The sequence below is a fragment of the Sciurus vulgaris genome, assembly GCF_902686455.1.
Source record: "Sciurus vulgaris genome assembly, chromosome: 5".
Taxonomy (NCBI): domain Eukaryota; kingdom Metazoa; phylum Chordata; class Mammalia; order Rodentia; family Sciuridae; genus Sciurus; species Sciurus vulgaris.
In genome coordinates this window covers 131,682,668-131,710,234 of record NC_136465.1, presented here as the reverse complement: position 1 = coordinate 131,710,234, position 27,567 = coordinate 131,682,668, and the positions used below count along the sequence as shown (strand labels likewise).

Below are 27,567 nucleotides of genomic sequence, written 5' to 3'. Positions count from 1 at the left end.
ACAAAAAATGCTCAAAGTCCAAATCTATAATTAGCAGACCTGGGATTAAAATCGGGTTCGGTCTGACCCTAAGATTCATACTTTCCCTATTGAATACTCTTTGACCATTTCTATTTACATATTGGAAAACCATTCTGGCTGTGACTTGTCATCACATGACCCTGATAGGCCTGTGCAACCAGTTAATGCCTCGTTAATGCTTCACCTGACTAGTAATTCTGACACCTTCTCTAAAGCGAGGACAGGAACTCCAAGCCCATCTCAAATATCCCCTTGTCAATAACAGCTTCTACTAGTGTTCCACGGGCAATTTGATTGGTCGCTCAGTGTTTCTTCAATACCCCTCTGCTTTCTGTTCTACTTGCCCAAAGGGGCTTTTGACTGTTGTAATAGATTTTTCCTGGGGTTTCTTTGTCCTTTGGAACAACTGCATTCACTGATTTATGCAAATTCATGTGTGTGGCTTCTTTTTCTGTATTTTGATTATTATTATTATTAACCTACCTTTTGGCATTTCTTCTGACTCTGAATCCCCTCCCTACAGCATAAATATTAATAATTGTTTCATCAGATGCAATTATGTTTAACAATACCAGAAAATGGTTTGGCCAGGTTGGGTCAGATCCATAATAGCAAGGTTAAAACAATGACTAAATATAATAATAAAAATTTTCACCTCTGATTGCTAAATCTCTTTTGTTTATATTTCAAATAATTGTGGGCTTTAAATTAAACAAATTTCAGATCCCTTGAAGTACAACATGTATAATCCAAAATGTGCCAAGTAGCATCTTCGGGAGAAAGTAAGGTCAAGATTCAAATGTTATTACTTAATAATGATTTAATAACTAATCCACTTAATCAATATTCTCTTTTTTTAAGTAATCCTGATGAATAATTGAAAAATGGGCTATTTATAACATACTTTGCTCCAAATCCATTGAACCAATTATATAAAACTTTAAAAATATGAAGTTTTAAAAATAAAATGGTCAATAAATACCAAAATTTAATGACCAGTAATGTTTATGTACTAAAAACTTTAGTACTTGAAACATTAAGCAGTTAAGAAGCTCTTGAGCACATCAGCTTAAGAAAAAGGAAAAAGTTATTACTCCTTAAAAAAATTGAGAATATTTGTGCTTAATTGTTTGCACTTAATGTCACTTGCAAAGCAGGTGCAGAAGTATAATATCATAAAGGGCTGTGCATTTTATTTTTGCTCCAGATTGTTACTTACAGGAGCCCAAAAACGTTACTTTGAAAAATTATCAATTTACTGTGACAGATATGCTGAACAAATTCCAGTAACCTTTGTGCTTGGTAAGTATAGGTCACACGCAGAATGCAGCCACACAGCTGTCTCCATTAGGATGACACGGATGACTCTGCATGAGAGTGTTTCCAAGCTGAGAGGCATGCCTGAAAAGCCAGTGCTTGCACTAGAACCAGAATCATCCATAAAGTTTGCCTTCAGGGCTGCTTTCGCTAAATTAACACCAAGCAAGTTTAAGGTAACAGTCTGCTATTATCGGCCTTCTCTTCACTAACTCTCCATTTTTGTGGCCAGTATTTGAGTTCTAATACCCACTTACTGGGTGCCCTGGCATTGCCAGGCACAAGTGACATTTTTTTTTTTCTGGAGGGCAAAATTTTAAGGTATGAATAATTACTTGATTTTTGTATTCCTGACCCCTAAAAAGGCTAAAATTCTGTAAAAACTTCAGTGTCACCAATATGTCTGCTGGTAAGAGATTGCTTTATCATTTCCTGTTGTCCTACAGGGTTTTATGTTACTCTAGTAGTGAACCGATGGTGGAACCAGTTTGTGAATCTGCCCTGGCCAGACAGGCTGATGTTCCTCATCTCCAGCAGTGTCCACGGAAGCGACCAGCATGGGCGCCTTCTCAGAAGGACGCTGATGCGCTACGTAAATCTCACGTCCCTGCTCATCTTCCGCTCTGTGAGCACCGCTGTATACAAAAGGTTTCCGACTATGGACCACGTAGTTGAAGCAGGTACTGTGAATGGCTTAACCTTCCACAGGCACTTCTCAACTGAGATAGGTCCTCCAAAATTCTTGAAAATCCCTTATTCTTTCCCTCAGGCAACGTTTATTCTTTACCTATCACATGCCAGAAACAATCTTAAGAAGCAAAGTTGAACAAGGCTTGCTTGTTCAACTCGAGAAGTTTATTTGAGGGATGGAGGGGAGGAAGCAACCTATGGTCCCATTGCTTTAAAATAAATGTAACAATCATCAATATATAAAAGCAACCTGTAATGTTACCATACAGTTTTCCAGCACTTTATAGCTTATTTCCTTTTATAGCTACTTCATTTGGACCTCTAGAAAACAGATTTGGAGAGATTACCAACTGTCCTGAATCACACAGCTGATTAATGGAAGAGCCAGAATTAAAATTCAGACTGGAAGTCTAGTTAATACTTTTCCCAAAGCATAAGTAGATTCTGGCAAGAATCAGCAATGTGGGTTTTCCTCTAAGCAGATCCTAAGAGATGGCGGTGAAAGGCTGTTTCAGTGTAGATCTGCTTTCTCCTGTGCTTCAAAGTAGATGAAATTGTTCTATCTGGGCTCCTGGATACAGTATGCTGAGAACAAATTGTTTGAGGGAGGGTTCTCTTTGGCTTGTAAATATTTAGCAAAGACTGTTAAAGCAGCCTTCAATAGGGTGAGGATTAAAATAAATCATTCTTGGCATATAGAGACAATATAAGAACCATAAGATGATTCTACCTTTACACTGAGTATAGTCTCAAATTAGATTGCAATCTCCAGTTTCCTTTTCTGAAATGTCCTTGAAAATAGATTTTTTTGATTAAGAATATTTTTGTTGGCTTTTGTTTGTTGTTTTATCTTCTTAGATGGGCAACATAGATAGTGACCTGGATTATAGTGTAAGAGTTCAAATCATTACCCCACCATGTACTAGCTATATGACTTTGTGTGAGCTACCTAACTTTCCTGTTCCTCAGTTTCCTCATCTATAAAATGGGCTTCTAGTAACTTACAATAGCACTTACTTTAAGTACCTCATAGGCTAATTATAAAAATTAAATAAGCTAATATTTGCAAAGTGTTCAGAGGAATGCCTGGCATTTTGTAAGTGCTGCATGATTTCTTGTTACTTTAGTGAAATCATCTAAAACAACAGCATAACATAGCACTTTGGTCACTTTAGAAGTTTCACTGTGGATATGACATCCTGAGTCTTCTTGACCCACTTTGACCAGGAGGTTGTGAAAGTCAAGGTGGAAGTAAAGAAGGAGGGGTATAGATGATGTTGTTAGGAATACAGAGTGAGATGCAAGAAAGTCAAGATGCAAGGAGTTGGTTAAGGATTTCAGTGGAGGGTATTAATGACCTGGCAAATGCACAGGTATATATATATATATATATATATATATATATATATATATATCAGGATGTATAACTAGCAGGAAATAAAAAAAAAAGTTAGCTTCCCCTGTCCTCCACATTTAAAAGTAGGATACTGGACTGGGGCTGGGACTCAGCAGTGGGGCACTGGTTCAATCCTCAGCACCACATAAAAATAAATAAATAAAAGTATTTAAAAAAAGAGTGCTTCATAATAGGGATAGTAATTTTTTTTAAAAGTAGAATACTGCTTCAGAATGATCAAGTTAAAATACTATTTGACAACTTCTTTTTTTTAATCCTAATATCCAAGGAATAGGTGGTGCACACCTATAATCCCAGCAATTTGAGAAGCTGAAATGGGATGATCAAAAGTTTGAGGCCAGCCTTGGCAACTTAGTGAGACTTTATCTCAAATTTTTAAAAATAATTTTTTTTTTTAATGGACAGGGTATGTAGCTCAGTGGTAGAATGCTTGCCTATCACGTGCAAGGTCTTGGGTTCAACCCCCATAATACTAGATTTAAAAGGGAAAAAAACCACCACCTTTGAAGAAAGATCTAAAGACAAATAAGAAAAGTCTGACCCATTCAAATTGGTGAGTGAGAGTTAAAGTTTACTTGACTGAATAAAGATGATATTTCTCTAGTTCTGATGCATCCTTGGAATGAAGAGAGTGCATTCTGACCAGAATCAGATGCCAGGCCCAATTCTCAAAGCAAATCTGAACCTTCTAATGTCACCTTCATATACAAAGCACCTCATGAAGAAGCCAGGAGGGCTGGTAGTGGAAAAGCTTTGGGGTCTAATCAGACATAAGCTCAGAAAGGTGAGCTGTGCCCTAGTCTGAGCGGCAAGTAGATAAAGGGCAGTAAATAGGATAATGACATGATTTCACTTCCTTTTAGTGTGTTTTTTAAATATGTTTTTAGGCTGGGGAGATAGCTCAGTTGGTAGAGTGCTTTCCTTGCAAGCACAAGACCCTGGGTTCGATCCCCAGCACCACAAAAAAAAAAAAAAAAAAAAAATTTTTTAGTTGTCAATGGACCTTTATTTTACTTATTTACATGGGGTGGGGTGCTAAGAATCGAACCTGGTGCTTCACACATGCTAGGCAAGTGCTCTACCACTGAGCTACAACCCCAGCCCTGTATTTTTTATAATAACAAGGTGTACTCCTTTTCAAACATGGACAGATGTCTGCATGTACTTGTATCTAGGCCTTTTCTCTTTTGAAGGCACCTGGAATATTGGAATACTTCTTTCTTCCCAACTACAAATACCCTGGAAGTGAGTCATTCACTCCTTGATGTACATTTAAATTTGTGCATCTCAAGATGTGATCCTCCAAATCGCAGACCCCTGCATCTTGGCTAACCTGACTTATTTATTAAAAATGCATTTTTATGGACCCCACTTCTGCTGGATCAGAACTATTGCATGGAGAACCCAGATACCTGCATTTAAGTGTACTCCCAGGTTGTTTTTATACTCTGAAGTTTGAGAAGTACTGAATCTTTTCTGGGATGCTTATTTTTTAAACTCTTCTCATCCCTTGTGCAAGCCTTCAATAACCGCAAATTATTGCTAATAACAAATCAGCAACAATTAAGAAAGACTTAAGATTTTAACCTGATCAGTGGCTCCAGAGTTATAAAGAGAGAATTTGGGGGCAGCAACCTCGTCAGAGGATTTGAATTAGAGCTGGAGTGACTGAAGGAGGAAGAGAATTGAGATATGATGACACAGCGATGTGCCCTCTGAGACCATCACTGACGACCTCTGTAAAAAGTTCTACTACTTTGATTCCTGAGTGTTTTCTCAAAAGCCAGAGAAAGGGTAAGGGGCATAGCTTGTGCCCACAGGAATGTGAGGTTCGTGTGTTAGGCAGCACAGTAAATGTTCCAAGCCACTACTCTCTAAGCTAGGGGACGCTTCAGAAGCCAGGTCCCTCCAAGCTGCCCAGGGCCTGCCCCCTCTGCCCATGACAACACTGACTCACCAAACTTGCTGCTCCTTCCCCCACAGAGAGGCTGACTCAGAGGCTGCACATGGAGTCTGTTCCAAGTTCTCCCAACTGGACACATGCCTCTGCCACTCCCTGCCTGCCCTTTGTCTGTTGCCAAGGTTTCTGGGAAGAATAGGAAGTTTGGGGATGGCGGGAAATGTTTGGCAGATGCCCTGACTCCAGAGCCAGGGCACCTGCTCCTGCCTGAGGGCAGAGAGGATTGGTAAATACACCACCAGGGGCCCAGTGCGGTGTGGGCAAAAGAGGGGCAATGCTGGGAACACAAAGATCCTCGTCAGGTGACTCCCCTACATAAAGTCACCTATTGGGAAAAGTATGTGTTGTCAAACTTCAGTGTGCATTACATATTGTTAAAATCAATATTGCTAAATATGCAGATCCCAAGGTGCTACCCACAGAGATTCTCTAGTAGGGTCCAGGAATTGGAATTTCTAACAAACTCCTTGGGACTGAGGTAGGTGGTCCCTTGATCACACTCTGAGAAACAATGGGCCCTAAAGCAAGCCAAGTTTCCCTTCAACATCTTCTCCCTCTTGCTTCAGGAAAGGTTCTTGCCTTCATAGACTCAATGCTAGCCAGGAGGAAGTAAGAGGTCCAGGAGGATGAGGACCAGCCGCTCCTTCCAGATCATCTGGCAGGTCCTTGACTGGAGCTTACTTGCCTGCTAATCCCCAAACTTTCCTTGCTTTTAAGTTTGCAGTCAAGTTGTATTTATTCTGGCAAACAAAAAGGCCACAACACATGCTGCCAGGAAAGTGTATATGATTATATGTGAAATGTCACAGGTAAAATTTATCAAATGAAAAATAAAACATTTTTGTTTTTGCTTATATAAAAGAAATGTAACAGTTGAATTCAAAACAATGTCTATTATGCTGAAAAGTCCCTGAACTGTTCTGTTACCAATTATTTACCAGAGGGACTACAATATAGTCACTATTTTTTTTTCCTATTGGCTACAAATCTGTCCTGGAAAATTCCAGCTGTCCCAATCACCTGCCCTAGAAAATGTCACTCATTCCAAGTAAAGTGCACAATTCCAGATCTTTGCTAATTCAAGTGATGACCTTAGTTGAATGCATGTATCAGACTAAAACATTTTATCAAATATCATTCAGGCACAAAGAAAAGAAAGCAATTCTCTTCAGAATTACTCACCAGAAGCACAAAGATGTATAGTAGGAAATTGTGTACGTTCCCCTAAAACAAACATTAGCAAAATTGATGTTAAATCTATCATGCATTTGATCATTCATCAAAACTGTATTGAACGAACACTATGTCAGGCACCATACTGAGCATAAACAAGAACATACAGGCATAAACAAGAACAGGTATGGTCCCCGTCTTCAAGTTCAATAAAAATCACCATAAATCTTGTCTTATATTAATCATTTTATAAATATATTTACAGGTACACTCTATTTGTCCTCTTTTATGTGTTTATATACTGGAGATTGAACCCAGAGGCAGTTTACCACTGACTTATATCCCAGCCCTTTTTATTTTATTATTTTTTTAGACAAGACTCCCTAAGTTGCTGAAACTGGACTCAAACTTGCCATCCTCCTGCTTCAGCCTCCTGAGTTGCTGGGATTATAGGCCTGCACCACCACACTTGACTCGACTCTTTACATCTCTACATTGCATTATTGTCTCTAAAATGGATGGTTTTCACCTATGCTTGGTAGTTTAGAGTGTTTAGAAGATAGTAAACTTTGAGGAAAAGGCTATCTTTCCTTTTCTTAAAGCCCTAAATCCCAGCAACTCAGGAGACTAACACAGGAGCATCACAAGTTCAAAGCCAGCCTCAGCAAAGGCAAGGCACTAAGCCACTCAGTGAGACTCTGTCTCTAAATAAAATACAAAATAGGGCTGGGGATGTGACTTAGTGGTCAAGTGCCCCTGAGTTCAATTCCTGGTATCCCCACCCACAAAAAAAGATCTAAAATCTTAACATGAAGTTCTTATAATTCAAGGGAACATGATGAGGCTCCATTGGAATTTTTAGCGACTCTCGTGGCTTACAGACATATACAACCAAGCAAACCCCTCAACTGTCAAGTAGTTGTTGAGTTAAAAGTCCTGACTTTAGATGCTTTGGCTGGAAGCCTAGCCCCATTTAAGTTTCTGGCATAGATGCATCATTTAACCTGTAATCTTCTCTAAGTAAAATTAAATTTTGCATTACATTTGCAATTAAATTTTGCATTACATTTCTGCCCTGAGGTTTATCATTGTTTTTCCCAATACATTCCATGGCTTGGGGACTTCTGGGTCTCTGAAATCTCCAACTGCTCTGTGCCATGAAAGAGATGATCAAGGAGACAGTGGAATTCACAGCTGTGCCAGTTTTTCCTGTTGGCTGAACTTTTAGAGGCTGAGTCAGTTACCTCTATAGTCTCACATGATGAGCCCGGAACAGACAGAATGTCATCCTGTGAGTGAAACTTGACTCACCTCTGTGCACTTGCTCCCCACAGGAGAGAAAGCTCAAGGCAGAACCAGCCCTCCTGGAATTCATGCCAAGTCTCACTTGATCAGTGTGTAGAGTTTCCCCCCACAGTTCTGTTTTAGGAGTGAAAGTCTATTCACCCAGTGTTTCTGAAAGTGTGATCACAGACCACAATCATTATATTATTAAGGGTTCTTATTTAAATTGCATGTTCCTAGGCAGCCTAGGGAATCTGGATCTCTGGAGCTTAGGAATCTAGGAATGCACATTTTAAACAAGCTCCCCAGCAGCACTGAAGAATGTTGAAATGCTTAGCTCTAGAACAGTTGTTCCCACACTCTGCTGCACATTGGAATTAAGGATCTTTTGAAAATACTTGTATCTGGCTCCCACCCTAACATGTTGGGATTCAGTACCATTCTAAAGTGCAGCCAAGTTTAGGAACTACTGCACTAGGGCACACCAATTAATTCTTCCAGTTTCATCTGCAATTGTCTCAGATCTATTGACTCAGGGCAAATGAAATTCTGGACCAACTGTGCAGGTGAGGAGTTCAAAGCACCAATTTTGAGCATGTTATGTCTTGTTGTCATTGTGTAGGAGGCAATAAACTACCAAATGGGATATTAATTTAGGTACAGGGATATGGATAACTAGAGATGTTTTGCACGTATTAGAAAAATAAAGGAGTCCCTCAGTGTCAGCGTCCATTCAGCACTGCTACCCCAGACACTGATTTTATTTCTCCATATCCTATTCAAGGCTCTTTATGCTGTGAGCTATAATTCATTTTTGGGCTCTTAATTTTTAGTGACTGTCATATAACAGACATATACAACCAAGCGAGTCCCCCAGTTGCTGAGTTAAGTGGTTGCTGAGTTAAAAGTCCTGACTTCAGGTGCATTGGCTGGAAGCCTCACCCCTTTTGTGTTTCTGGCATAGATGCATCATTTAATCTGTGATCTTCTCTTCTCTCCCTAAGTAAAGTCAATTGAATTTTGCATGTTTCTGCCCTGTGGTCACCTTAATGGTTTTCAACCAATTTTTATTGGGATTGAGTGGGAACACTATAATGAAAAGAATGGAATGGAATAGAATAGGAAAACACATAATTGTTTCATGAGTCACATATGTCTTATTATGGTTATGGTGGAAGACATTTGGTGCGCTACCCTGTGCGATGCTGTCATAATGTGATTCCATCCCTCTCTCAATCTTATTTTGCCTCTCTTTGATTTTTCCAGTCGACAGGGATTTCAAAAGTTCTCCCATTTGATTTAAAGGAGATCTATAGTTGAAGTGGTGGCTTCATTGCATACATTTGGAGAACAGAGATGAAAATGAGCCAGGCACATTGCAATCTTCCTGAAAAAGTCATCTCTCTGCAAAGGGCTCAAATGCTAAATGCACAGCTTTCTTTTTCAGTAAGAAACCATTCTGCCTTCGAGTTTTGAGGTGCAGAGCTTTTAGTTCTTCTGCTAATAGAGCCTTTGCTGTAAAGGCAAAAGACATCTGCCTCAGCTTCAACCAAGGAAAAATAGGCCAAGCATACAGCAGACAAAATCTGTGATGAGTAGAATGTTGTTTGTCAATGGATTTAATTAGTCTTCTGCCTTGAGGGCAATAAAATTTGCCTTAAAGTAGCAGATCCTGCTCCATCAAACCACAACTCAAGTTGCAATCAATGCAAACATACACCTACATCGACAGATACAGATATTTTACTCTGGTTAGAAATGTAAGAGGTTTGAGGGGGATAAGCAATATGAAAAATCACTAAGCAGAGCTGAGGTAGCCAGAAGGAAAAGAACTATCAAGATAAATTCTAGGCTTGTGCAATAACAGGATAAAATAGTGATGTCAGCCAGGGGTATGGATAGGGCCTGAGGAAGCATGGCATGGAGACAGATACGTGAAGGAGATGGGGTGGTGGGAGACCAGCCAACTGATCATGCTGCCAAACTGTGGCACATCAATAACTGCAACTAGCACAGCCTTGGAGGTGGGGAGAATGGCCCTGTTCTGGAAAAAAAAAAAAAAAAAAACATTGGTCTCTGGTTAAAATGACTTCAAGTGCTGATAAAAATATCATTCCATTTCATAACAAATGTTCTTTTAATGGATTTGATAATCTAGAGATTTTTTTCAGTTGACCAATTTGATTTCCAAAGACGGGGGTACTTTAGACCAAATGTGACCCTTCAGGGAATTAATATATTTTTTAGTTGTAGATGGACACAATACCTTTATTTTATTCATTTATTTTTATGCGGTGCTGAGGATCTAACCCAGGGCCTCACATGTGCCAGGCAAGCACTCTGCCACTGAGCCACAACCCCAGCCCTTCTTCCTGTTTTCTCTTGAAGGATACATTAACATCTGATTCATGATTTATTTTTCACAGTATCTAGCAAAGTAATCAAGAATTTAGGCCAGAAACAAAACCATCAGCTTTCTTCCCTCTACATGTCCCCTTGCAATCAACCAATGTCCTACATGGACAGAAGGGCCTAACTCTTGCTTTATTGTTTGCACTAAATAAATCCTCACTCTGCATATTTGCTTTATGCTTAGAAGTCAAGAAAGGACTTGCTTGCACAATTTGATCCATACTCCTGAATAAAAAATAACTATAGACAAAGTAAATCTTTGGTCAAATTACAGAAATTGCAGCCAACATATAAGCAGGGTCATTTTTGAAAATTACACTATAAATCCTAAGAATATAACTGTTAGAAAATTGATATAGAATATCTGAGAATAGGCTTCCAGTTAAAGGAAGAACAGTTGCAGCAAGTCTTTCAACACAAAGTCAAACGAGGCATGGTATGCATGCCTGTTAACCCCAGCTACTCAGGAGGCTGAGGCAAAGGAATCACAAGTTCAAGACCTGCCTTAACAATTTAGCAAGACCCTGCCTCTCAAAATGAAATTTTTAAAAAGAATTGGGGTGTAGCTCAGTGGAAGAGTGCCTGCTTAGCATGTATGAGGCTCTGGGTTCAAAACCCAGCACCACAAAAACAAAACAAAACAAAAAAGCATTAAGCCAAGACAGGTCAAATTTAGTTTTTAACCTCTTGTAGTAACATTTAATCATGCTCAAGTCTCAAAAAGAAGAACAAAGTAGATTATCTGTACCATGCAACAACTGTGAGCTACACTGAGAAACAAGAGAAGAATTACAGACTTATTTTCATTTTTACCTCCAGAGAGAGTACCAATTTCTAGGCATGGGCAGAATGTTCCTCAACTAATCTGAATAACTTAAGTGTAATCTTAAACTAGTCTTCTGTTGGTAAATATTTTCTTTGTAATTGTAACTCTGTTTAGTCCAAATACTGAATAAACAGAAACTTCATTTGTTAGGACAGTGATTTTCAAACATTGCTGAATGTCAGAATTTCCTGCAGAGCTTGGTAAACATAACTGCCAAGATTCAATTCCATTAATTACCCAGAAAGACTCAAAAGAATGCTGATACCTGACCTCAACCTTGACCATCTGAATCAGAATCTCTGAGAATAAAATCAGAATCTCTGAGAATAAGGCATTGATATTTTCTAAAAGTTTCTACATGAGATCCTAACACACTGACCTGGGTTGAGAACTCCTGCTAGACTCTGAGTGTGTCAAAGTGGGGCCCAGCCCTCTCTATGCTTAATAAGTGCCCTGAGTGATTCAGAGAATGGGGTCCTTTGTGGACCTTACTCCTAAAAGCATTGGTCTAGGTCAGGTCAAGGATCAATGTAACTGCACAATTCTGTGCACTGGTGACTCACAACAGGCACAGCTCATCTCTCCTTTGACATCTTTTCTACTATAATAGTACCTCTTAAAACTATGTGGTAAGGAGGGATGAGTCTTTTAAAAAAAGAATAATCAGACTTGTAAACAGATTATAGAGAGCTAAAGATATAAATGTGTTGCGTTAGGGTAAAAGTTGATTTTCATCTGAAGGCACTCTCAGAGTTTCATAAGGAAATGATTACATTTCTGAGACAAAAATGAAGTCAAAGGGGTAGGCACAAGGAGAGTCATTATGGTATTATTTTTAGTAGTAAAAAAATTAAAAACAATTTAAATGTCTATTCAAAAGGAAAATAGTTACATTGCATAGAATTAACTAACATTTAATGTTACTATTAATTGAGTAGCCATTAAACAGAATGATGCTACTTTCTATGTGTTAAATTTTTTTTATCTCCAATATGAAGCTACAAAAAAAAATAGCCATTTGTATAAAAAAAAAAAAAGCCTATATGAAAGTGCAGGAGATCACTCTGGAAAGATACACAATAAACGAATCATAATGATTTCCTCCAGGGAAAGAGTGTGGGACTTGGAAAATGACTCACTTTATTTATTAATATTTCTTTTGCCCCTTTGGATATTTGTAGCATTTGAATTACTCAGTCAAATTTTTTTTAAAAAGTAGAAGATCAGGTGTAAATTATAAGCTTTTAAAGTGCATTTCTGTGTGAACAAACCCTGATATATAGTATACATTAAATATTTGTGAAATAAACCTTCTACCTTATTCCTCTTCTGTTGTTCATATCTCTTCTTCCCCTGAGCTTGAGGGAAGAGAAGGAGAAGGTCAGCTGAAGTGTGACATAATGTATTGTATCTTAGCACCCATTGAGTGCTATGTACGTGCTAAGCATTATGCTAACAAACATCCTGACATATGTCCATCATCTCAATTCTGCAATATCCCTGTGAAGTAGATATTATCATCCCTCTCTCACAGATGAGAAACTGAGGCTCAGGAGGTTATTGCAGCTCAAGCAAATTGCATTTTATACACATATACACAATTATAGAAGCACTTTTTTAAAAAGCATGTGAAAAATACTGTGAGGATTCTGTCCTTCAAAAGACACAAAAACGTTTATGTATAATGACATAATGTATAATAATATCACTATAATAATAGTCAACAGAGAGAGTATTATGTGGGCATTTTAGAGGGAAGAAATTCCAGGGGAAAGGGAGGGAAAGAATTTGGGAAAATGTCACAGAAGAGGACATGACTATGTAAGACTTTGAAAGAAGATGTCAGAAGGAACAGTCACATCAATGGTGTTTAACACTGTTCTAAGTGCTTTGTATACATTACCACATTTTAATCTTTCAGTCCTAACAATTCTAATTATTATTGTTTCAAATTTTAGATGAGTAAACCAAAACCTAAAGAAACTTCTCCAAATATTCCAGTCCACATTCATTGTCTCCTTATCACCTTCTCTATCAGAGATGGCCACCGTGTATTTTGGCACTTAACTATGTATTGCCTGATATATGACTGTGTGTGTGTGTGTGTGTGTGTGTGTGTGCATGTACATGCACACTCTCATGCACACATTCCTTATCTCTAATAAAATTATAAACTACTTGAGACAGGAACCTGTATTCTATATTTCTTTAGTGTGCTCCTATTATATGCTTTTATCATAGACTGAAAATATGTTGATTCATAAGTGCTAAGTTTGTATAATCTCACTATTTTATTTGGCATAAAGGTTTCATGACAGCAGATGAAAGGAAATTATTTGACCACCTCAAATCTCCTCATCTGAAATACTGGGTTCCATTCATCTGGTTTGGAAATCTTGCTACTAAAGCCCGGGATGAAGGTAGAATCAGAGACAGTGTTGATCTTCAATCATTGATGACTGTAAGTACATCATAAACCATAAATAAAATATGCTACTTAGAGCCCCCAAAGAACAGATATAACAGGTCAGACCAGGAAGAATCTGCTTTGTTCAGTCCTGGTTCCATGAAACTAGAAAGATTGTGCTAGTACCAGAACCTACAGTGTGCAGGACAGAGCTATTATACAGGTTGAATTCAGATTCTTGGTAGTGGCCGTTTGGAAGCTGTGTTTCAACAGAATGCTTTGTAATAGGCTCTGTAAAAAGTGCTCCTTCCCCACCATCACCACTGCCAGTGCTGGAAATCAAACCCAGGGTCTCATACATGTAGGCAAATGCTCTATCACTGAATCACACTGAACCAGCCCAAAAGTTACCTTGCTTGGTTAACTAAGTACTGCCAAGAGCGCTAAAGGATTTGGTGACCACACAGCATATTTACCACCCTTAGGATAAAATCTGGAGGAAAAACAAACCCATTTCCCCAAAACTGGACTATCCCAAGCTCAAGTCAGTAAATACCTGAAACACCTGAAAAAGCAGTATTTTCACAACACTAACGAACCCCGAGTTCATCTGAGAACAAATTTACATAAGAACCGGATATATTTGTGTCTCCTGCTTGGATTAGACTGAAAGGAGCCCATGGTTTAAAAACAGCTCCCAAGTCAAGGTGAACTCTTCATCCAAGTCTTACATAATAACTTATGTTCAATAGAGGAAAGAAATCAATGAAGCCCAGTCCTTCCTGTGCCAATTCCTATCCCACACAAAGATAGATTTTCTATCAATATGAGTATTGTGACGTTCCCATTTGCAGTGGGGGAAGGTTTAGGATGTATTTGCAATCTCTTTTATAAGATCTATATTAAGCATGTTTTTAAACAAGAAGGGGAAAAAAAAAACCTCAAAATTTGCTAACTAGAAATTACTTTTTTAACATATCCACCACGGTCTTTCTTACCACAAATTTCACCTAAAATATATGTTAGAAATTATGAATTCTATTGAATAAGGGATATTTCTGTAAAGTGCTATCATTTTAATGTTTTTAAAATATATATATCCAGATGTTCTCACCCTTTTTGCACATGGTTCAGTAATGCTCATCACTTGTCATTCTCAGAACTTTCCTTTTGTGATAGTCTTGGTAGCCAACTTAAGAGCCTTACAAAGGCAGTCCCATCACTTTTCCATTTGGAAAAGACTTTCCCACATTGTGAATCCCAGTCAATATTTATTACCATACCCATCATCATAGTGAATTGTGTTTTGTTTCTGACTTAGGAAATGAATCGATTCCGCTCTTGGTGCAGCCTCTTATTCGGTTATGACTGGGTTGGGATTCCACTGGTTTATACCCAGGTATCAAATACTTTTCATGTGATATTTTATTTCTACTTGTCCACCTTGGCACTCTAGCTCACTGTGGGCAGCCAACACTGTCCTCTCACTTTAGTTTCTCTCTATTCCAGGTTGTCACTCTTGCTGTCTACACCTTCTTCTTTGCGTGCCTGATTGGACGCCAGTTTTTGGATCCCACCAAAGGCTACGCGGGGCATGACTTAGATCTTTACATTCCAATCTTTACTCTCCTACAATTCTTCTTCTATGCAGGATGGCTCAAGGTAGCCATCAGTTTTGGTGCCCTGAGATCCACTCTGTAATCTGTCATGTTCCAAACTTCACACTGCTCCTATAATGTGTCTTTAGAAAGTCATTCATGAATGAGTCAAAGGTAGATTTAACATATAATAGCCCAGATATGTGATCACTTTTCCATCAAGGATTAATTACAGTGACAGAGATGTAGTTCAACCTTGTTGCAGTAGTTGGAACAGTTCGTTATGTAAAGAGATGAGAAAAACACTTTCATAGCTATTGATTATTTTTAAGTCTCTATTTGTTCCCATTAAGATTACGATAATGTAATTAAAGTAATAACTGTACCCGCATATTTTATACGACAATAAGCAACTAGGAAGAGTAATCAAGGGTAAAGAAGCAGCTTTGGATATCAATCAGACTTAAGCATTAATTGTGTAGTAATATCTTGGTTCTGCTCAACTCTGTAAATTATTGCTTGAAATCCTACCAGCTGTCGCACAACACTGAGTACATACAATTTTCAAAACCAGAACGAAGACCCAGAACTTACCAGACTCAAAATCAGAAACACCAGGATTAATGATGACATTGAGTTTGCAAGAGTTTAAAAACAGGTCAGAGCAGTGAAAACAGTTTGTCTGATTATCAATGAAGGATTTTATTTGTTTTACCACTCCACCACTATCCCCACTCCTCTCAACCCTCCCAGGTACATGTGTGTAAGGACCAGAGGCCTGATTCTTCCATCACTTTGGTAAATGTCCAAATGGGAAGTATGTGATAGGAAGTAAGGCGAAGACTGTGGCATCATTAAGTTAACTGAAATCTAACAACAGTTTAAAAATCACTCATGAAATAGAATTTTCAAATGTTTGGCCTTCCAAACAGCCAGATGTCATGCCTTTAGGTTGTAGCAGAATTTTCCCTGCAGAAGTCTTTTCTTTCAATGGTTTGACTCTTACCCAGGAAAAATAAATATATTGGCATTTCAAATTATACTCCAAGGACTAAAGGCTGTCCTTTACAAATGGCAAAAACATTTTTAACCAGGATGACAGTGATTGTTAATTATTTTTACTCACTCAAGAGCAAGAAAGAGAAGGAGAATTAATGGTCTCATTTCCCTTTAGAGAAAAAAGTAGACTTTGTTTTTATCAACATAAAATTCACACAGGTGGTCCAAATGTCAATCATTCTTGTGGGTTTTTTTTTATTCCTTTCCCTGAGTTTTGCTGAGCTTCTTTGCTTTATGTCCATTTAAGATGCTCAGTCAGCCCATAAAGAAGTTAGTGGTTCCTTTCTTCTGATGCACTTTCTAAAATATTAACATCCTTTTCCTAAAAATATTTTTAAAGGCAAAATATAAAAAGGCATAATCTTAGCTCCACTAAGAGACAGGCAAACTTAACAGAGTGAGTTTTCCCAACCCAGTGAGTTATATTTCAGTTTCTAAATAGCTGTTCTAGCCTGACAATTCAGATATTTATAAATCTTTCCAAAATGTAGAAAACCATCTGGACCTTCTGGACAGCATATTACTCAGTTACTTGCTGAAAATGGAGCCTCCAATAAAGCATATTTTTGTGAGATTATCAATTCACAAACATAGGTATTATTTTAATAAGTGTAGATTATAATCATATACACAGGACAAATACCATAAAAGTGAAAATTTGTATATAACAAAAGTATTTTCAGGAATAAGCAGTGACCCATTTAATTTGAACAACACTCCAGGCAAGAAAGGGTAGATTACCCCTCACAACTCACAACGAAGGATTCTGCCAGAGCTGTCACTGAGAGGCTTACTGACACAGGGCACTGACCTGCCCAAGACTGTCCCTTAGAACAAGGGAGATGCACTTCTTTATGTAAGTGGTTCTCAACCTGCCCATGCTTTAAAATCTCCCGGAGCTTTACATAGTACCAATGCCAGTTCTGGTTAAATCAGAATATTGAGAGGAGGAACTCAGGCATTATTGTTTATTTTTTAAGAGCTCCCCAGGTGATTTTAGTGCATTGTCAAGGTTGAAAATAACTGCTCTAAGTGGTTTGACCTAAATACCAAAAAAACTTAAGTAAACCTCCAACCAATGGCCTCAGAATCTAAAATCTAGACACTAATCAAATGATATATTTTATATATTTATAAATAATAATCTATATAATATTTAAGTATATAATATTTATACTTATAAATATACTTATAAGTATGTAGTTATAAGTATATAACTAATCAAATGATATATTTTATATACTTATGTTTTTCCTATGTAAAGACTCAATATAAACACACACAATTTCTCTCTTTCTCTCTCTCTCACACACACACAAAAAAAAAAAACCACAAAAAAAAAATCAAAGTAAGTTATTCATAAAGGTAAATGACAAGCAAGCAAGCCACCTTAGACATTCAAAACCTCTCATCGAAAGGCTATCCAGGCTGGGCAAGGTGACACCTATAGTCCCAGCACTCGGGAGGCTGACGTGGGAGGACCTCTTGAGCTCAGGAGTTTGAAACTATCCTAGGCAACATAGCAAGAACCCATCTCAAAAAAAAAAAAAAAAAAAAAAGAGCTATTCAGTTCAGGAATATGATAAGAATATTTAATATATGCCAAATATTTTTAAATGTGACAAGAAACCACCTAAACTTTTCCCAACAGGAAAACTACCTTACTAGATAAGAGCCAATCCTTTAGGATAAAGCTAAGTAATCTTCAAATTCCAACTTGATGGCTTACTAACCCTCCCTTTCACTTAACAGTCTAATAATTAAACCACCTTGCATTTTCTTTATGATTTAAGTCTTTCTTTGCTGTCTAACCTTGTCTTATCATCCTAGCCCTTATAAATTCCTTGAAAGCACAGGCTAAGTTCTACTCACTGTGCTCGTATGTACATCGTTGATGACTCTTTAATATGTGCTGATTTGGGTTGGCTCCTAAATAGCAGAAACCTTCTCTGTGATAGGACCTACACTGTCAAAAGTTGAATAGACAGATCCACTTGTCATGCATGCCCACAGAGGGGCATCATTTATGGCTAAAGAATCAAGCCTCATGTTCTAATAAGTCTCTGTCTGGAGAACAATCCACTGCCCTTTAGGCTTCATATTATGAGAGTGACAAAAGAAGGAGAGAATAAAACAGGAATCAACTCCAATCTCTGTTCTTAGTCTTCACAAGTATCATGATAGATTTATTCTGTGTTCCCAATTGCAGGTGGCTGAGCAGCTTATCAACCCTTTTGGAGAAGATGATGATGATTTTGAAACTAACTGGTGCATTGATAGAAATTTGCAGGTTAGAGGAACTTTTCTTTCCTTTATAAACTTTAACAATAAATCACTTGTGATGTTTCTCATCTAAATAGACTCTGGATGCAGGCCCCTGGACTTCAGAGCATTAGCCACAAATAAAAAGTTTGACCATACAGTATGTTATCCTTTTGGAACTTCAAGGTCCTTGATCTCAGTTCCAGTGAAATTTAGGTAAAATTTCAAATCAGTTTTCTATGTAAGTTTTTCTATTATCTTTACCCAGCCTTTTCCATCTAGAACAAAGCAGTATTTTAATTCATTCTTTTATCTGTTTTCCATTGGCACCCAAAGAAGTTAATAGTGACATAAAATAGCATCCAGACACAATCGGATGTGACTTTCCAAACTCACAACTCATAGTCCTCAGCAGTCAGTTGTCCAGCAGCTGGACACTCAGATCCTGGGCCACACTGGCCTGTGTCTCAAATCTGCCTGACATGCACTAAATGGACCCCATTACCCAGTTAGCTTTCCATGAAGAACCAGCATGAGGGAATTTTCCTTTTAGGTAAAACTCTCTTCAGACCATTCTCTTCCTTGAGAACCACAGACTAAGTAAGGGCCTTCACCTTGTCCATTTGTTTCAAGCCCAACTCAGCTCTTAAACAGGTTCAAACATTTCACTGTAGATCACATTGTCAGTCTGTTAAAAAAAAAAAAGTGCAATGCCTGAGTCACTCACTCTGTCAAAAGTCGTTTCTGAGAGAATAAATAATTTATTTATGCATCACTTAGTCAAAGCCAAGGGGAGAGATCACTATAGCTTCAAGCAGCATAGGCTTGTTGATGTGCTTTTCCAGATAAACAAGAAACCAGGAACTCTAAGAAATGATATCAAGTACAAAGGTGAAGGTGTTTATGGGGTTAGCAGAATGAAAGATTGAGGATCTTCATCTTCCTGCACTACCTGGAGTTCAGTGGTTGCTGGCAGGACAGCCAGTGAGATAATACCAGAACTGTGAGCAAAGAAGGAAAAGGGGCCTCACCTCCTTCCAGGTGAGATGCAGCTCCACCCCAGGACATGAGGACAGAGTGTGGGCAACTTGACAGCCCCACTTATACCACTGACCAGTGTTCTTGAGCATTACACAACAGGTACAACTCTCTGCAGCAGCCCAGCAACAAATATGTACTATAGGCATCTGTGCATTCATTCATTTTAGACCATGTCCTATTGCTCTCAAACTCCAGTCCTCCTACTAGAAATTCTTCTCTTTCTTTAATACAGTTCACATCTGATCTGGCCTAACAATATGACGATGATTTTAGGTCTCTCTTTTAGCTGTGGATGAAATGCACATGAGCTTACCCAAGATGAAGAAGGACATTTACTGGGACGATTCTGCTGCTCGACCACCATACACACTGGCAGCAGCTGACTACTGCATACCCTCATTTCTGGGGTCAACAATCCAAATGGGGTAAGTGTGTTTTTAAAAAAAATCTTCATTATTTAAAAAATAATGTTATCATTGATCTTTTCCATTTTTTGGGGGGGAGGCTTTTTTTGTTTCTAACCGTCCTCAACAGATAAGTCGGTCTCTATCCCTGTGTACTCTGAGCCTGAAATAAACAGGTTGAGGTCTGAAGTAATTCATGCATAACTCTATAATAAGTTTATTAAACCTGATAATGTATCTGATTTGGGAGAAATGTGTGAGTGGGGGAGGGGAATTTAGATATATTTGCTAACAGCAGCTGCCAGTTTCTAAGTAGCTTAAAGTAAGCATAGACAAATTTAGAAAGTAATAACTCCCCCCACTTCCCACTCCCGCCCCCCGCCCCCCCCCCCCAAAAAAAAAAAAAAACACTGTAGAAAAAGGGAAAACTTCAGTGGAATTTTTGTGGCAAATTTTTGACAATTCCCTGAAACCAATCTAAGCAGACTGTGACATGTCCTATAGTTGCCAAAATGACCACTTTTCTCCCCTCAGGGTTTTGCTTCTTGTTTCCTTACTTACAGGATATCTAGCTTCTGACCTATTCCTATAGAGCTTCATTCTTAGCCAAATGTCTGATCTTCAGAAATAATAGTTTGTGGTACTGCTTTTCTAAAGGGGCCTGCTTCAGAATCGAAAGCAAAGGGTGACAGAGTGGAATTTCAGGAGTTGTAGCAAAGGAGGAGAATGATTTAGGAACCAGGAGATTTGCCTTGGTCCCCTCCAAGTACACCTCAGAGAAGGTTACCCATGTCAGGCTAGACATCCTTCTGCTCCTAAATGGCCTTCTAAGACTGGACCTTTTCATCCAGGGTCCTTCCAGGCCAGGTCGTTTATTCTTAGTCCAGCTTATTGCTCAGTCTCTGTGAGTAGCAATTTCCTGTTGCTGGCACTTGGCAGCCTGTGTAATTCCTTCTGCAGTGGCAGAGTTTCATGGACATCTGGCAACCTTCTCAATTTTGAAAATTAATAAGAGATGTTTTTCTATGAGTTTGTTTTTAGATAATTAAACATGCTTTAACCTTCCCCCTACTCCCACAACTGATTAATGCAAAAATATTTAAAGATCTAACTTGTAAAGAAAGGAGAGTAACATCAGCGATAAAATCAGTGATAAAATGAGAGAATCATTGTGATGATTCTATTTAGACTCTCTATGTTCCATTTCTAATGTCCATTTAGCTGGTTTTTTAAATATTTTTTTAGTTGTTGATGGACCTTTATTTTATTTATTTATGTGTGATACTGAGAATCAAACCCAGTGTCTCTCAAATGTGCTAGGCAAGCCCTCTACCACTAAGCCACAACCCCAGCCCCATTAAGCTGTTTTTATACAATGTTTAAATTGAATTTGAGGGGTTTCAAAATTTTTATTTTAATCTATGTATTTGCCCTAATCATTTAATTTTCAATGCCTAAGTAAATATTCATGTTCTTCAGAAAATATTAAAATAGCTGGGCTCAGGACATATGCCTGTAATCCCAGCAACTCAGGAGGTCGAGGCAGGAGAATCCCAAATTCAAGACCAATCTCAGCAACGTGGTGAGGTCCTAAGCAACTTAGTGAGACCCTGTCTCAAGATTTTAAAAAAAGGGGCAGGCAGGGCTGGGAATGTAACTCAGTGACAAAGTACTGCTGGGTTCAATTCCCAGTACCCCCAAAAAAATATTAGCAAAGAAAATATTTAAATACATGTTTCTTCTGTTTGTAAATACAGACATAGAATTACAGATTTACAATTTCTCAGTAATTACTGGGAAGATTAAATGAGATTATAAGCATAAAAACACTCTAGATATATCTTAGCTATTTTACTTCTGTGACTTAATGATCTGACCAGCACAATTATAGAGGAGGAAAAGTTTATTAGAGGGCTCACAGATTCAGAGGTCTTAGTTCATAGAAGGCCAGCTCCATTCCCCAGGGTTCAAGGTGAGGCAGAACATCGTGGCAGAAGAGTGTGGCAGAGGGAAGCAGCTCGCATAATCAGGAAGCAGAGACTCCACTCTCCAGATACAAATATATACCCCAAAACCACACCCCAATTCCAATCTCCTCCATTTCAATACCCTACCATTTCAATTACCACTCAGTTAATCCCTATCAGGGGATTAAATCACTGATTGGATTAAGACTCTCATAACCCAATCATTTCTCCTCTGAATGTTCTTGCATTGTCTCACATGTGAGCTTTTGGCCGACACCTTGCACCCAAACCTTAACAAGATATAACCATAGAGCATTATTATTTCAGCTATTCGGGTCTTTTATTTGTTGACTTCAAACTGAGGCACAGAAAGATTGAATAAACTTAAGCTTCTTCATATTAGACTAAACCCGGAAATCTGGGACAGAAAATAAAACAATTGAGACAAAGCCAGGAGACATATTAAGACTGCAGCAAAAATATATTTGCTGTCAGATAGGCCTGTTTACCAGGATGACGGAGAAGCCCAGATAAAGGCCAGGGTCTGTGAAGAGGTTTTGCATAAGATGCCTCGCAGGACTCTGCTAGAACCAACTGATCGAAGAAGCAGTCAGGCAAAAGCTCAGTTGGTCTTGATTTTTCTGTGAATGGGGAGCATAAATTGAGAGCCTCAGACGCCAGAGAAAGCCCTTTGGGAGCTCAGAAAGGAAAAGCCAAGCATTCCTGGGAAGGCCATTTGGGTGCATGAGTGTTGATTGGGGTACTCAAGAAAACTTTTCTCATTACCTGTGCAGAAAAAAAAACCTTAAACTAACTTAATTAAAAAGGGGTTTATTGGGTCACACCCAGAGGCCAGTCTTGATTTGGGCATGGCTGGGTCCAGCTGCTCCAGAGGCTCCAGAATGTAACCCAAATGACCACTGCCTGTCCCTCAGTTCTGCATTTCTCTCCTGTGGTTCAGCTCTCAGGCAGCTTCTCCCCTCCTGGGGGCAAATCGGTAAGATGGCAGCCAGCAGCTCCAGGCTTATAGTTCAGCAGACCCTGTGCAAAAGGCACAACCCCTTCCAACTCTTAAAACTGAAGTGCTAGATTTGCTGTGATTGGCTGGGCTTGGCTAACATATCTATTCCCAAACTAATCACTACTGACAGGGAGATACAATGTTCTAATTAGCCAAGGCTGGTTATATGTTCATGCTTGATGAGCATATAAACTACCCCCCTTCTTTTTAATGGTTTTTGGATGAGTAAATTTTTATTTTATTATTCTGTTTAGGGTATATATTTCCAACATACTTAATTCAGAAATCAAATTTCCTTTATCTTTTCATATCAACACTTCAGATTTGTAGTCACAGTTCCCATGACCCAGAATTCTAAAATCAAGACAGTGCCCTTCAAAAATCTAGCAACAGTACTATCCAGGGGCAACCTGAGAAGTTACTCTGCCTCATATTCAGCACAGTCAGTAATGACTCACTCTCAGCACACTATCCATTTCCACTTAAAAAGGAATTCCTTTGTTCTCAGTATTAAGGAACATGTTCAAAGCACGGTCTTATTTTCTGCATATTTAATAGACTCACGTAACTGAAAAATAAAGTTATGCCCCCTTTTTTCTAATCTTACTTGCAAATGTAAAAGGGTTTTGCTCATACCTTCAGTTGTTTTTCCGAGTTCTACTCTGTGGTTAAGTTTTATGCCAGATGCTCCACATAGGCATAAGAAAGAAAAGAAAAAAACACCTCTTGCTAGGCATGGTGGGGCACACCTGTAATCCCGGAGACTCAGGAGGCTGAGGCAGGAGGATCACAAGTCCCAGGTCACCCTCAGCAATTCAGTGAGGCCAAGCAACTTAGTAAGACCCTGTCTCAAAAAAAATAAAAAATAAAAAGGGCTGGGGATGTGACTCAGTGGTAAATCAACTCTGGGTTCACTCCCTAGTCTAAAAAAAAAAACACCTCTTAAGCTCACAGACTTAATGAGAAGACAAGTTACAATATGATGCAGTAACTGCCTCCATAGAGAAATGCTTAAAGTCTTATGGGAGCACCACAAAGTGAAGGTATACTCCCCCCAGACTGACTAATCAGAGAAGAGTTCTTGGAGCTGGAGAGTCCAACATGCATCTATAAGAATGAGAAAGGAGAAAGCACACAGGTTGGATTTGGTAGAGGGTACATTCCAGGTCAATGTGAACAAAGATAAGAAAGGATGATATATATTCAAAGAAATAATTTGATATGCAAAGCAGAAGGGTCAAGAAGTGAACCTGGAGAGGATTCAAGGGCGGATTATGGAAGATTTTATAGATCAGGTAAAGGACATCAGCCTTTATCCAAAGCTATTAAGTGGCAGGGCCACATTTTTTATTTAGACAGATTAGCCTGGCAGTTGTCTGAAAGATGAATGGATGAGGATAAAGGTAGAGTCAGAGTCCAGTTAGCAGGTTGTTGTTATCACTTAAACAGGAGAGGAGTGGATAAAGACCTGACTTGGTGGCATCAAAAGAGATGACAGAGAAGATATGGGGGTGGAAAGGGCTGGGCCTGTCCTGAGGAGGGAAGCCATGGCACCTGAGCCAGAGAAAAGGAGTTGAGGTCGGGTGTCACCAGGGGGCAAGGGAGATGGTGCCTGTGCAGCTAGTAAAGTAGGAAGTAATATTCTCACCTCATGCAGTCATCCTGACTTAGTCCACAATCTGAGACTTTATCCAATCTGAGACCAAAAACTACTATTGAAAAACTTCATTTTATAAATCCTAACACAGAATCAGTGCTGAAGTTCCCTCTCCCAGTCTTTATATGTAACATGTTAAAACTCAGCTTCAAAATCAACACTTTGGTTGAAAAATACTCCTTGAAAAACCATTTGGAACACTCTATAGATTATAAATATTTTCATAAATATACCAGCCTTGAGCATTTAATAAATGGTAATAATTACCGTATGGCCAATAATCACTTAATAAACCAGCCTATGAATTAACCCAGCAATGAAAAAAATCTTTCCTATTTGAACTCTGCCCATCATCTTACCTGAGATCAATTCAGTTGAATCGGTTTACTTTGTTCTTTTTGTCATAATATGCAATGCTTTCTGAGAGCTATTTTCATTAAAGCACCTTTTTTATTAACCTGACCGTGAAGACACTATTACCCAAGATTAAGAAAATGCCCAAAACCAGCTAAAGAAGAGTTGTCCATAAGATGAACAAGAAAACACAAACAAGCCCTAAAATGAAAATGGGTCTTGTTGGAGCAATAATAATCACTTATATTTAATTAACCTAACTTTACCAAACAAACTTTGAATAAACTAATACCATTATTGCTAAAAAATAAAAAAAAATTAAAAAATTAAAAAAACAAGATCCAGACCTAATCTGCCACAGCTGGCTTGAGGTAGAGGTAGAATGTCTTTCTTCACATTAGACCATCATAAGTCACTTCAAAATTCATACTGTTTTTTAATTTACTCGCAATAACTCATTAACACAAATGTTTAAGGCTCTGAGAAATAGAGCACATGGAAATTAAAGACCCGAAGTCTCATAACTCCATTTAATCCTGTCTTGAAAATCAAAACAGGCAACAGTAAAAGAGCAATAATCCCTAAAAGGCACTGGAAGATCACCAACAAACTCTCCATCCATAACAGCTGGAGGATTCCAAATCCTAGAGAAGATAGGCCAGAGCTGCTTGTGAAAGGATCTCTCAAGTGTCCTGAGTGTTTTTTCTAGCTGTCTGTTAATCTAAAAGCATGCTCAAGCCTTGTAAACTGCTGACCACAATCCCATTTAAGGAGCATTGCTGCTTAATTGAACTTTCTAATCACTATTCAAATAATATATCAAAACTTCCTCACGTTCAGAGTCATCTTATGGAAGGGCTCCATGAGGTCAATTAAGGATCCACTTAGTAAAAAGAAGAAATATTCAGGTATTCTAAGAGTTCCTTCTAGTTAGGAATTGAGGAATTTAATGCTTAGTTGGTACTGTAAAACTATAACAACTTTATTGGAAATAATTGCCTTTACTTATCTGTTTATTCCAAAACTTCTAAGAATGTATAGCAATAGTATAATTACTTTATTGTAATTATACATAGATGTCCTTAGTGTACACAGCATTTAGGATTGTAGGTGATATTGGTTTAAATATATGAATATATATATTATATATATATTGCAGCAAGCAAAGATCATATTAAAGTTTGATTTAATACACTTTTAGGGACTGGGGCAGTGGCTCAGTGGTAGAGCACTTGCCTAGCATGTGTTAGGCAGTGAGTTCGAGCCTCAGCACCACATCAATAAAGGTATTGTGTCTATCTACAACTAAAACAACATATATTAAAAAAAGAAACAAACTTTTTAAATAAATAAATATATATATACTTTTAGGTTGAAATTTTCCTCAGTTATCCTTTCTTAGCCAATTATATCCAAACATTTTAACTTTATTAAGAAAATAGTCTGATATGTATTAGTGCAAGATTGTGCACTAATAAAAATATCTCAAATTCCAGATCACTAGATTCAACAGAAATGTATTCTTAGAACGTTGATTTTTTTTCCCCTTAACATACCAAAAAGGAAGGAGACACCTTCCAGAGAGATGAATGTGCCACAATTTTAGAACCAACTCGGAGTCTTTCCCAGGCTGACATGGGTCACCACTGGTGCTCAGTTTTCACTTTTAAATGGTATCAGAGGTGAACATAGCTTAATTTCCTTTTCTAATGAAACTACCATAGAATACAACAGTATTGGGGTGAGGGTAAATGAACCTCCACTTTTCTTTTTGTGTCAGTCAGCAGGGGCCAGAACAGCATAACCAAGATGGTAGCATGAAGCTAGATATACCTTTTTAAAGGTACAATTGGTTTCTTAAACCAAATTTGCCATAATCGTTGGTCTGAACTATCAGATAAGTAACAGAGAAGTGGTAGGCAGGTCACCAGCTCTAAGCACAGCTCTCTGGGCTAAGACTACTTCCCAGGATGCTCCACTAGCTTGAAACTGCCCAGCAAAAAGGGAAGAGAGGGGAGGCTGGGTGGACACAATATTCTGTCCACTGGATTTTCCTCATAACCCTTAATCCCAGATCAGCATGACAGTTACCTTGCCCATTTGATAAATCCTAGGTACAGCTTTGATGGTGATTCTGCCCTACAGAAGGCCAAACATAAGCGTCTACCTCTAATATGTTTGAAGAGCATATTTTAGTTTGCCCATAATGCTCCTCTGCATGTGTGTCTCTGCCCTGATAGATTCTCAGGCAAATTGTCAGCTCCCTCTAATGTAGTTGCACAATTTTAAGTACACTAACAATTTTAAAATAATAAATCTGATATGAGAACTCACCATATTAAATATTTTCCTATATTCCTCATTTCATATATTTTAATATGACCTCTTATTGTTTGAATTTAAATTGTCAAAACAAAACTTTTCTTTCTCTCCTTCTCTGAGCCTTCTCCTCCCTTTCAAATATAGCCCAACATGTGACACAACCTTTCTCATTTCCATGTGTCCTATATGTCTTAAGTGTTGGTTTACAGTGTACAATAAATGTATACAGCAGGGTTGGCGTCATCTAGCAAATGGTGCGAAAAACAATATAGAGAGGTAAAGTCAGGGTCCACCATCTAATCAACCCTATCTCCTTTCCTCAAATATCTCACCTTCTGCCAGTCCTTATATTCCTCTCCATTCACCCAGTACCCC

General features: G+C 38.3%; 1 protein-coding gene across 2 annotated transcripts in view; it reads left to right on the top strand.

Annotated features, from left to right (window-relative positions):
• The window catches only part of BEST3 (bestrophin 3), a 76,562-nt gene that overhangs the window by 35,256 nt on the left and 13,739 nt on the right, over window positions 1-27,567 (top strand). The window contains exons 6-12 of one of the 2 annotated variants that reach the window (XM_079142209.1): window positions 1,229-1,323; window positions 1,785-2,018; window positions 13,407-13,561; window positions 14,829-14,906; window positions 15,017-15,169; window positions 18,374-18,454; window positions 19,741-19,892. In XM_079142209.1, coding sequence (XP_078998335.1) covers window positions 1,229-1,323; window positions 1,785-2,018; window positions 13,407-13,561; window positions 14,829-14,906; window positions 15,017-15,169; window positions 18,374-18,454; window positions 19,741-19,892 — 948 coding nt within the window. The remainder of the gene's footprint in view (window positions 1-1,228; window positions 1,324-1,784; window positions 2,019-13,406; window positions 13,562-14,828; window positions 14,907-15,016; window positions 15,170-18,373; window positions 18,455-19,740; window positions 19,893-27,567) is intronic. The other variant, XM_079142208.1, reaches the window with a different exon arrangement.